The following is a 12,195-nucleotide window of genomic DNA, read 5'->3' as shown; positions in this document are numbered from 1 at the left end:
AATCATTACGCATTTTTCAAAGATAATTGACACAAAAACAAATTAAAACACACTACTTTTGAGCTATTTGCTCTAAAAATTTAGTTATTCAACTACACTCAGTAGCAAAAAAAAAAGCCGAGCTGAATTTTTCTCCCAAAATCCGTCATGTTCAATCTGCTGCAACTTTGGCAATTATCAATATTTTTGGCTGAAAATTTTACCACTTCATCATCATTATATTGATCATGTATGGACAAAATTTCAAATTGATATAAATTATACATTTTGAGTTATAAAAATTTATATGAAAAAATCCATTTTTGGACATATTTTTTTCAAAAATCCGTATTTCAGTGAAAAATTCAAGTAGCTTCATGAAAATTTGACTGCAGCGTCTGTAAATATAGGAAATGTTGTGGTCAAAATTTGAAATGTTTTCATTCATCGGTTTGGGCCACAGAAATCGTCAAAGTTGAAGTACCAATATGGGTGCCTACAGTTTTTACTCCATATTGACCATGCTGAAACACCGGTGCAGAAAAAAAGCCGAGGTCAATTCGCGCCATCAATGTTTAGATCTAAGTTTTAACAAACAATCCATCCTGTATGACATATTTTTATAAATTTTAGTGTGATCTGCTAGTTATCTATGACATTCTACACGTAACACATATTGCGTTACGCGTTACACGTAATGCGTTACAAATATACATATGTTAGTGAATATACAAGTAGTTTGTATAATATAAAAATTTTGGTTACTGTAAAAACATTATTATAAGCAAATAAGTTGAGGGGTATAATTTAGAGCCACAAAGAATGATATAGTAAGGCATGTAACGTCACATGTTTGCTTATGATAATGTTTTTACAGTTGCCAAAATTTGTAAATTATACAAACTACTTGTATATTCACTAACATATGTATATTTGTAACGCATTACGTGTAACGCGTAACGCACTATGTGTTACGTGTAGAATGTCATAGATAACTAGCAGCCCACACAAAAAATTATAAAAATATGTCATACAAGATGGATTGTTTGTTAAAACTTAGATCTAAACATTAATGGCACGAATTGACCTCGGCTTTTTTTCTGCACCGGTGATTCAGCATGGTCAATATGGAGTGAAAACTGTAGGCACCCATATTGGTACTTCAACTTTGACGATTTCTGTGGCCCAAACCGATGAATGAAAACATTTCAAATTTTGATCACAACATTTCCTATATTTACAGACGCTGCAGTCAAATTTTCATGAAGCTACTTAAATTTTTCACTGAAATACGGATTTTTGAAAAAAATATGTCCAAAAATGGATTTTTTCATATAAATTTTTATAACTCAAAATATATAATTTATATCAATTTGAAATTTTGTCCATACATGATCAATATAATGATGATGAAGTGGTAAAATTTTCAGCTAAAAATATTGATAATTGCCAAAGTTGCAGCAGATTGGACATGACGGATTTTGGTAGAAAAATTCAGCTCGGCTTTTTTTTTTGCTACTGAGTGTAAACCAATCGGTTCAAAGATGCCATTTGATAAAAAAATTCAAAAATCTATTGAATTAGGCTAAAAAAACTTGCGACAAGTTTGACCATTTTAAAGTTATAGCCAGTTAAGGCAATAAAAGTCAAAAACATGGGAAGTTCAATAACTACGTAACGGTTGAGATTTGACCATATGTGTAGAACAATTTTTTCACCATTTATGGTCCTCTATCACCCTTTAAAAAGTTTGCACTCAGGAACCTAACACCCTGTATATTTATACCTTAATACGGAGTATCTAGGACAGTGGGGAAAGCATTGCATATTTCATCTACTGAACACGCTCAAATCGCTAAGCACTAAAAGGTGAAGACCTTAAGGGCCGATTTCTTCACCTCGGCATAATCGGTAAGCCAGGCTTATCCATACAGTTAAACCTGGCTTAACGCTTAAGCCAGGGTGAAGAAATCGCCCCTAAGTGCATAATTGGCTTCTTTAGCGGTGTTGAGATAATTCCATATTCAGAATCTGCATGCAAAACTGAGCCGAAATCCAAATTTTCATGAATTTCTGTGCCCGGGAACCTATTTTAAAATCAGTTTGAAGTTTGTATGGGAGCGATTTGTCGAATCACCCCTCGTCGCATTTTGTACTGGGCGGAGCTGTCAAGCAGTTGACCAGCTGTCAAAAGGTAATTTCGAAAATTTTCTTCGAAATCAATTTTAGGTACCAAAATGAAGTTCTAAAAATCTGAAAAAAATCATGGTGGTTCAGAAAAAGGTGCTCTTTCGTATAAAATCAAAAAATCAATACATTTTTCTTAATTTAAAAACCCAATTTCCAAACTACACAAAAATGTGTAAGAGTTACACATTAGGGTGTGGCGTATTTTTCAATAGTTGTTGAAAACTGGAATTTGTTAGCTTTTCAAGATTCAGTTCATATACAAAGAGAAACTTCTAAGTTGAAGCTGAGTTGAGATTTAGAGGTGGTGCAAACGCCGTTAAATCACAGACAAACAGACGTCTCACTCTACTCACTTCCCATCGTTTCACTTTTTAACGGATTATTCAAATATTCCGTAGTTCGCAAATCGCTCGCTCATGGCGCTCGCATCGTTTTTGCTCCTGTTTGACGTTTGCTCACTACCGCCATCTACTCAGTAGATTTGCGTACCACAGCATAATTAGCATTGGGCGACTATGTTTGCGTGACGATGATTTTTATCGCATTTTCTTCCAAGTGACACGTCTGTTTGTCTGTGGTTAAATGTTCGAATAATAAAAATATACTTACGCTTTTTGTGGCATACATTTCTCAATTTTCAACCGATTCACAATTTGTTTGCATGAATCTCTTTAACCCTCCTAGGAGCATGTTCAGCGAGCCTATTTGTGTTTGTAATTAAATAAAGTAATATTCTCAAAATCGGTTCCTATACGATACACATTTACTATTTTTATCAATTTTGCAAAGACCTTTCTATGGAATTTTCCATGGTTTCTGTACCACCAGAAAAAAAAAATCAGAGGATACCTTGATCCTTCTTCAAAATGTGCATAGAACCCGATTTTGAAAATATGACAGCCTTATTAAATCAAATTCAGTTTCGCCTTAAGGCTGCCAATTCAGTGGCAAAGCTTTTATCTCTCGGTTATTCAACCGAAATTAGTAGAGAGCTTGTAGAGAACACCTTTGTGCGAATAAGAATTTTGAGTGTGGAAGAATTAATTAGAGGATAGTGATAGTATTAGCTGAACATTGACTGGTTACTGGTGGCAGTGGCTGAATACAATTACAGCTGAATATTGGTCTGAGGTATTGCTTGTTCAACCTCTTTAATCAGCAATACATAGATAGCTGAATATCAAAATGAATAGAATATCATGCATCTCTGTGATCAGCTTTGAAACGTACAGCAATATGCAGAATTAATCATCTGTTGTTCAACCTTTAATCAGCTTTGGTTCAACTTAAGTTCTTGATTATTCAGATACATGCTCTCGTTTTTTCGAGTATATGTATACATTTGTGTGTGGTGTAGGTGATGAGTGCCTATAAATCAGGAGTTCCGAGTTCAATTCCCAGTTTTTCCATAGATTAATTTATACATTCCGAAGCAAGCCGCAAATGGTGAAAATAAGTTTTAAAAATGTTTTTTGTTTATTTTTAATTAAATGCAATAAATTTAATTGATTGCTGACTAAGCGCATAATAAGCCTTAAATCAACCTTTTAATGAACCTCAAGCCAGCTTAAGGTTGGATAAAATCACCAAAATTAGATGTTTAGGGTCTAAATAAAGGATTGTACATTTTGTGCTTAGCTTTCGTTTAAATGAAGGCTGCTGTAAAGTGGTTGGAATAACGATTATTCAGCATCAAATTGTTACTTGGGCTCTGCTTCACTGTCTTTACGATCCAAAATTTATTATCAAAGAGACTTCGGCTACAATTTTTTTTAAGAACTTATTTTAAAAATTTTGCAGTGTTCAACATATTTTTTATCTTTTTGAATATGTATTGAACACATATGAAAAGCTTCACTGTAGTGGAGATTGAATCTACATTCCGAGATTGATGAAATACCTAGACGACTGGCGTCCAACCGCACGGCTACGAAGCCGACAAATCAAGATTTTGTAGCTCTTTGTGTTTAAAATCTTGAGCGATTTGTATTGCGTCATGGATTCAATTTTCAGCCGTGCCACCAAACACTTTTCGTTAAACCGACACAAATAGTCGATTGACACTGACCGATGTGCTCTAACAAAACCGTATAACCGCGGTCAAAACATATTTAAGAAAGTCTTTTCCACCTGGCTTAAAAAAATAAATAAAATAAAAGACACAACTCCGTCCAGAGGCATTGTAAGGTATTTCTCGAAATAATTGTTTTCAAACTGAACTTTTGAAGGAATTTTCAACGTAATGTTTAGAAACTTCTCACATACACTATAATAGGTTTATTAATCCTTAATTACGTTTATGGTAAATTTTTAGGAGTTTTTTTTCAGTATATTTACTTTAAAAAATTATCGGAGGACTTTCTGAAAGTATTACCAGGGAATACCCTTGAATTTTTGGCGGAATAATGAAGGCATCTTCAGGCTCTCATTTCAAAATAAATTGAAGGAAACAATCATAGAATTATTTATTTATTTATCTGTATTAACGAGATTTTTAGCCCTAGGCTAGTTCATCTCGGGACCCATGCTTTACTTCCCTTCCGAAGGAAGAACTCACATTTTGCGAGTTTGTGAGCAGCTATCATAAGTGAGAGAATGAATGTGATTGTTTTTTTTAGGAATTTTCCAATATTCTGGATTCTCAGTTTAGAAAATTTCTGGAACAAAATTTAAAAGTTTCATTCAAACATTTTGTTTCAGGATTTTTTTTGTTTATGGATCAGAAAGAAGACATATAGGTATATAAACACAAACAAAACTCAGTATTTTCAGAAAATTATCAAAATATCAAACTTGCGTATGCTTAACTATAGTTTTGAGTACTCATCTTTACTTCATGCAACTATGTTTAGCCTCAGCCTATTTCAAAAATAGATCATTTTGTATCGATTGTTTCCGTTCTTTTTATTATAATGCATGTTCACACCTAATAAAAAAAAAACAAAAATGAAAAACAAAACAATAAGCATTTACTAGCTTTGTTTTGGATAGGATGAAAATTAGTTCGCCTTGATCAAGATGCGTTCCATACCCCTATACTGATACAGGAAACCTGTAGTTTTTTTTACTTCCATTCAGCTATTCCATAGAAATCCGATATAGTGGAACCCCGAATGTCGCGTCGTAATGTTTGGTGGGTTTGTAGTACATCGAAAATAACTAGACACGTATTTTTATTCCGTCATAAGGGTAGCCAATAAGATAAGGTATTCTCAAAAATAAAGGTTTTCCAAAATAAAAAAAAGTAAGTGATTATTTTTAAACCGCTAGGCTGATTTTAAATTTCTTTTTATTTTGTTTGGAAGATATGAAATTGTTGTTTTCACGAAAAAAAAAGTTGAAAAAGTCAAAATCCGTTTATGTGTAAAGGTGCCATTAGACTGTATGCCAAATATTTGCCATTGAAGCCCGACTTTCATCCAAGGTTGCTATGATTCACGTTGTGTTGATCATTTGTTGGGCTTGTTTGGTCAAATATTTTTCATTTTTTAAAATGTGTTCATATAAAAAACATCGTAAATCACTCAAAACCAGTGAATCAAAATTCAACCATCACGCAACAATAATGACAATGTCGCAACCCGTATTTGTTTCGACAATCCACCCAGTGCGACATAAGTTTGTTCCAACTTGAACAGAATAGGATAAAGATTGCACACCACGGGTTTAGAGATTTTTAAGCCTTGCATTGTGATTTTCGAGCGATAACTTTAATTCGGTAAACACTGCAATCCTATTCAAGATCTGACACCATACAGATTCGATTTTCGATTTTCGATTAGTAATAATCGATTATTCACGAGTTGAAAGTATGCAACAAATTCAGCTTCCGTTTTGTCTGCAACAATTTTTTTTTGAGATCATGTCATTATCTGTTACCGGTTGGGATAAAGATTAATCATCGCGCCTTCTTTGTTGCTTGTTTTGTGCGTCATTTGTCCGACAATTCTTTTCACTGCTCAAAAATGCAAAACAATGCATAGTTCCATGAGGATTTGCAATATAGGGTAATTCACCAATTGTTGAACACTACCCAAATTTTGAACAGTATCTGAGAATTTTACTGCAAATCTAACTTAAGTAATTTTTGCTCAACGTAAACTTATGATGTAGATGCGTATACATGTGTGTCACGATATTTCTCCAATTAAGTTACAAAATTATACATATTTTACGCCAGAAATATTGATTGAAGAACTGCACAACTCTTGAAATTATTATTTTTTGTCTGTATTAACGAGATTTTTAACCCTAGGCTAGCTCATCTCGGGACCTACGCTTTACTTCCCTTCCGAAGGAAGAACCCACCTTTTAGTGAGTATGTCGGGAGTGAGATTCGATCCCAGGTCCTCGGCATGATAGTCTTGTGTTCTAACCACCAGACCAGGTCCGCTCCACAGCTCTTAAAATAAATTTCAAAGAAATTGCTGTTTTGAAATGAACTTTGCCGGCAAGTCAACCACAAATATAAAAGTCACATTTTCATTGTGATTTCATTTGGAAAAAAATATTTTTTTTTATCACACTATCATTATGCCTCTAGATCCAATTGTTGAACACTGGCATAACTGACATTTTTTAATTTTACCCAACCGTACATTTCATGGGGACGCCCTTGATTCCAGGTATATTCCAGGGTTGTTCTAGAGGGCTTTAGGGAGGTTCCAGGGGTTTTCAATGGGTTTCAATGGCGTTCCACAGGGTTTCTGAGTGTTAATGGGGTCCCAGGAGTATTTCTGGGCGTTCCAGAGGGGTTCAAGAGCGATCTAAGAGTTTTAAAGGATTTCAGGGTCGTTCCAAAGGTGTTCTAGGGGGTTGAGTGGGTCCCATGGGTTTCCAGGAGTGTTCCAGCGGTTTTCAAAGGCATTCTTTTCTTCAGTCGTTTTCGCTTCTAGTCAAATATTTTAGTCATTTTTTTTGCATCTAGTCATGTTTAAAACGATTTCAGTCCATTAGAGCTCTCTTCAAATGAGAAGCGATTCCTTGTCATTTGAATTCAATGGGCAGAAAATACGAAACACCCGGAAAAAATCGCCAGAGTGAAAAATTATCGGATGTTGGGTCAAAGTCGGGTGAAATTTTATCAAATGTTGAATCACTGTTGGCCCTATATCGGGTAACTGTTGAGTCTATATAGGGTTTGGTGGCCAAATCAAAATCAGATCAATGATAGGTTTATGCCGGGTTATACGTCATCAATTTCGAACAAAGCTTGAACCGTTCAAAAATTATCGAGAATCGTCCAACATAAGGATGATCTAGCTTAAGGCGAAACTGGAAGCATTTCCTCACTTTTTAGTTTTTGATTTTTTATTAAATAACGAAGCCATATTTTCAAAATCGGTTTTCGTGCACATGTAGAGTATGGATCAAGGTATCTTTAGATTTTTTTTAGTAGTTTTTCGTTTTTGCAGAAACCATTTTTGAACAAAATTTCACGAAAAAATGGTTTCTGCAAAAATGAAAAACATTTTCCACCTCAAACATTTGGGTTACAGACTTCCCATACAAATGTTCTATTTTTTCTTAGAAAATGGAATTTAAGGGAATACAAATTCAATGTGAAGTATAAGAAATGAGTGCATCTAGTCTAGTCTACACATACACAGCCATTCATTGAAAGAATCATGGAAAATGATAGAATCGACTATTTCCATCATTTTTCTTGTCATTTTTAATCCTTGCAGGACATCTAAGATGTATTTTAAACATTAAAGCGACCAGGCCTACTATACAGCGTTATTATTGTTATTGAAATCAAAGAACGGGGACATCTCGTACCAACCGTTCCTATTCATGCTTTGGAATATGAAATATTAACGATGGGAGTGACGTTGCTAAGCAGGTTAATGTCACTCCTTGGTCCTTGGATTCCTGGGATGGGACACAGGTATTTACCCCTCATGACCTGGCTCTTATGCCTAAGTTTAAGTGTCTTTACTCGCTCATATGAGGAATGAGTGGATCTAGACGTCAACTGCATATTATTTAACGAAAGGGAAATTATGCACGGGAAAACAAACGAAAACAAAAATGTCAGTACTAATCGTTCAACCATAGGAGGAAAACAAAGTTTGTTTTTCTCAGAGATGGAACCGCCACATTTGAGGTAAAATCATTTTTCTTGTATGGACAAATCTATTGCTTGCACTTGTTCCACATCGCAGCGATTTGTACCCTGGGGCAAAAAGTAGCAAATAAGAAACAAAACCATTATCCTTATGCGTTTCATCCGGATTCATTGCAGTAATAGAGAATTCATTGCACCACCATACTGGCATTTTCCATCCGTGTTGTGCATGTTGTTTCGAGCGGATAGGTGCCAAGCGGCGCCGCTGTATATGCAATTACACGTGAAACACGAGCGCAGTCTACAATCTCCTAGCGCAACCTTCGCTGTTACTTTACACTGTTATCACGTTTACCGCATTTATCAGAAAAGCGCCTCTACCGGCACTGCCCATGTAACCACGAGGCACTATTATTCGCCTCGCGGGCTCATGTAGTGCTAATACTGACATGCTCTATATTAGCCGAGTAATAGCCCTATAAGACCAAAAAGGCGAATGGTTACTTGGGTCTAGCATAAACGCAGCTGCTTGCTTCCCATTGGCGAATTACCCTAATACACTTTTAAAGTAGCTTAAAATTAAAATATATGGCTTTTTCAGAGCTACTACTGTACTTATTCGTGTGAAGTTACTGACATTGTTATACATATTACTCAGAAAATTGGTTTTCTAATTGTGAAGGGCTTCTTGGTAGATTTTTCCATCTTGACCGTTCACCAAGAATATAAGAATAAGAATAGTTCATAAGATTTTTAATGTGGTTGTATACTTTGAAATGTAATCATATTTTTAAACCCTCCTAAGAAGCTAAGTTGAGCGCACCATTATAGCGTTGTGCACGTTCAGCGAGCCTGTCTGAGTCATATGGACCCTAATATCCTACTAGGTTTAATGTGTCGCGGTGCACTTAGCAAGGCTTCGCGGTGCATGGTTTGGAAACCCCTGGCCTACATTTTTTTTATATTTGGCTGTTCTAGATACAGTAAGGACCCGATTTTGTCAGCCCCATTTTGCGACGAACTTTTTGCTCTCATTATCTTACGATCACATTTTAAGCAATTTAATAATATTTATCATGAAACTACAGCTGAGATGCAGAAAATAGAGGAATAAAAAGTTTGAAAAAATGTTTGAGTTTTTGAAGAGAGTAAAAAATGTGTTAAGAAAAGGGGCTGACAAAATCGGGTCACTTATGTATAAGGAAAAATGCGCTAGGAAGGATCGTTAAAATGGACTGTCTGATTACTATACAGGCTGGAATATACCCCCCTCAGTGCGTTCAAAACCAAAAACATAGTTTCAACGGTTTAGTTATTATTTTCAAAGTATCAATGGAACGAAATGGAGGCGCATGGTAATTGATGGATTAATTCCAAGTAACATTTATGAAGCATTTATTAAGTACGTCACGCTAAAGTTGTGAATTTCCGTTATTATTTTCAACATTTTTCCTAAATGTATTTGAGCTACTGATTTTTTTGGTATCAGGATTTTAGGCAAAAGGTCATTAGGTCGAGTGGGCATAAGGTCAAATGGTCAAGTCACGTTTGTCAGACAGCTTAAATTTTCAAGCTGCTTGTATTGCTAATTTCATTTGAGATTTTTCCTTCTTTAAAAAAGGGGTTTTGTTTACAGTTTGTAACATTGTTTAGTGGTAGTACTGCCATTTTTTTTTTCATTTTATCAAAGACTGTTCTTTGTTGTGTTCGAGTAGTTTGTGGCGATTGAACTGTCAACCTTTTGAATATTTATTCTTTTTTTGATAAAAGATTGTTTCCTGAAATTACATTGTTAAAGATTAGATTAGATTACATGAAAATTAGGGTGGCCCGTATTTTTAAAGAAATTGGAATTCAAAGCAAATTTATCACTTTACAATATTTGAACTGGTTTGGGTCTTCCAGCTTCCAAAAAGTTTTGAAATGGAGATTTAACACTGTCTTATAGAATACTGAACTGTTTATGAATACTAAATCATCATCCTGGATCTAGAGTGTGTCTCGATTTAAGGTGCAAACTTAGAATCAAATTGTGTGTTATATGTATTAGTAGCTTCCTCTAAAGTATTTCCTTTAGTTCTTCTATTCACAAAAATAAGCCGGTTCCACTAAGGCTACCACTAAGAGACCTTCAACTTCACTGAACAAATCGGATAATTAGCTTAAACACCATGCCATTCTCAGCTGCACGCCCAACGTCATTACCTACCATTCTTTATTTCCTTTGCCACCAACAACCACTCTGCGCGCACTTTTGCTGACATCAGACTTTCCTCAGTTATTCAGTCCCCAACGGCAACGAGTTCAAGCACACGGACAAATGCTCTGGTTAAACCGGCAGCGGTGGGCACCCGCCTGAGGGCGGAAGTGTGGCGCTCCACCAAAGCCGGTCGCCAAACAGAGCGTAGTGCGTGCCACGGAGAATTTTATTTCTAATGGTCATCGTTCGTTATTGCAGCTTTTTCCATCCAGCCCCAACCGCGCGAAAAGAAAGATTTCGCTGGAACCCGTTCAGCCGTCGCATCGCATCGCATCGCGTCTCGTCAAGAAGCGGAAAAGGTCAACGAGACGATACACAACGACTTGGAGCGATACATTTAATTCCTCTATGAGACTCCGGTGTGGTGACTGCCGTAGTCACCGTCAGCGTCGCAGTGCCATAACAGTCAATTGGTTGTGAAGTAGCGCAGCATCGACTTTGCGTTTCATCTGCCACAGAGTGTGCGGAACACACTGTCGTCCGGGCCAGGACAGACAACGACGAAACGAAATCTCATGAATGTGATAATTAATCAACCTTAGAATTTATTAACTCCCAACTATTTTCTGCACTGGACGTTTGGAATTGTATTCCAGTAGTATCATTGTTTTTTTGTTGAATTGCATGAGAACCGCACTTTAGTGCTCTCGGGAAGAGAATAGTTAATTATTTATTCGACGAAAGTTGATCACAAGCAATGGGGAATTCAACGTCATCACACGAACCGCTGGAACGGGGATTCACCCGGGGGACTTTTGGTGATGTCAAAAACACGGTTGGTACCTTTTGGTTTAGTTGCGACTGATGCCTATCCATTTCTTTAATCTAACAACTTGTTTCTCCAATATAATTGAAACTAATCGACTTCTCTCAATTTTCGACAGAAATCTGCCTCCTTTCGACAGAGCAAACGGTCACCGAAGAAGATGGATCGTTTGAGGAAATCATTCCGCGATTCGTTTCGCCGGCGCAAGGACCGCGTCCCGGAGGCGGCCAAACCGCACCAGTGGCAGGCGGACGAGCAGGCCGTACGGTCGGCCACCTGCACCTTCCCGGTGAAGTACCTGGGCTGTGTCGAGGTGTTCGAGTCCCGCGGCATGCAGGTGTGTGAGGAGGCACTGAAGGTTTTGCGGGTAAGTTGTATTTTTTTCTTCTCTTAGCAATGCATTGCAATGGGGGGATAATCTGCTCATCAGACTTCCGAGCAGAAGTTTTATGTTGTGTGGGATTGGGGACCATCTTGAACAATCAATGAAGGAGTCAATACTACATCCTCTCCACTAAAAGATTTGCTGAGTGGCTGCCGGCTACGGACGACCTGTTCCTTCGCAAGAAGTGGGTTAGCTTGTTCTCCTTTAAGGAGAACGGAAACAGAAGGAAGCAGCTGCGCAACTTGGTCAGCCCTTGTCAGGAGAGGTTATGGAATATGGATGGAGCGTGGTTGATGAGGGCCATCAATAACAGTAGATGGAATCTCTGCAATAGAGGTGGCTTAACACTGTCATTAACTTTGCGTCTTTGAAAGAAGACAAACATCAGTAAGGACGTCAAGCAGGCCCTGATGAGACTTTATAAGTCAACGATGGTGGCCTAACAGGACAATGACAAGCTCACGGCAACAACGGCAGAACTCGTAAAGTTGAAGGTGTCGAAGTCTACGCGATTGCTTATGATGAGCAATCGCAGAAGCGTGTGA

At 36.9% G+C, this 12,195-nt stretch overlaps 1 protein-coding gene across 5 annotated transcripts in view; it reads left to right on the top strand.

The window, feature by feature from the left end:
* The window catches only part of LOC109401369 (protein numb), a 165,819-nt gene that overhangs the window by 144,688 nt on the left and 8,936 nt on the right, over positions 1–12,195 (top strand). For 2 of the 5 annotated variants that reach the window (XM_019673890.3, XM_019673889.3), the window contains exons 2-3: positions 10,698–11,274; positions 11,384–11,632. In XM_019673890.3, the coding sequence (XP_019529435.3) occupies positions 11,197–11,274; positions 11,384–11,632 (327 nt within the window). In that variant the 5' untranslated portion in view covers positions 10,698–11,196. Of the gene's footprint in view, positions 1–10,697; positions 11,275–11,383; positions 11,633–12,195 lie in introns of those variants that run through there. The other 3 variants (XR_009997651.1, XR_009997652.1, XM_062851237.1) reach the window with 2 other exon arrangements.

This window comes from Aedes albopictus, chromosome 2 (genome assembly GCF_035046485.1).
Source record: "Aedes albopictus strain Foshan chromosome 2, AalbF5, whole genome shotgun sequence".
Taxonomy (NCBI): domain Eukaryota; kingdom Metazoa; phylum Arthropoda; class Insecta; order Diptera; family Culicidae; genus Aedes; species Aedes albopictus.
This window is presented reverse-complemented; position numbering and strand designations above follow the sequence as displayed.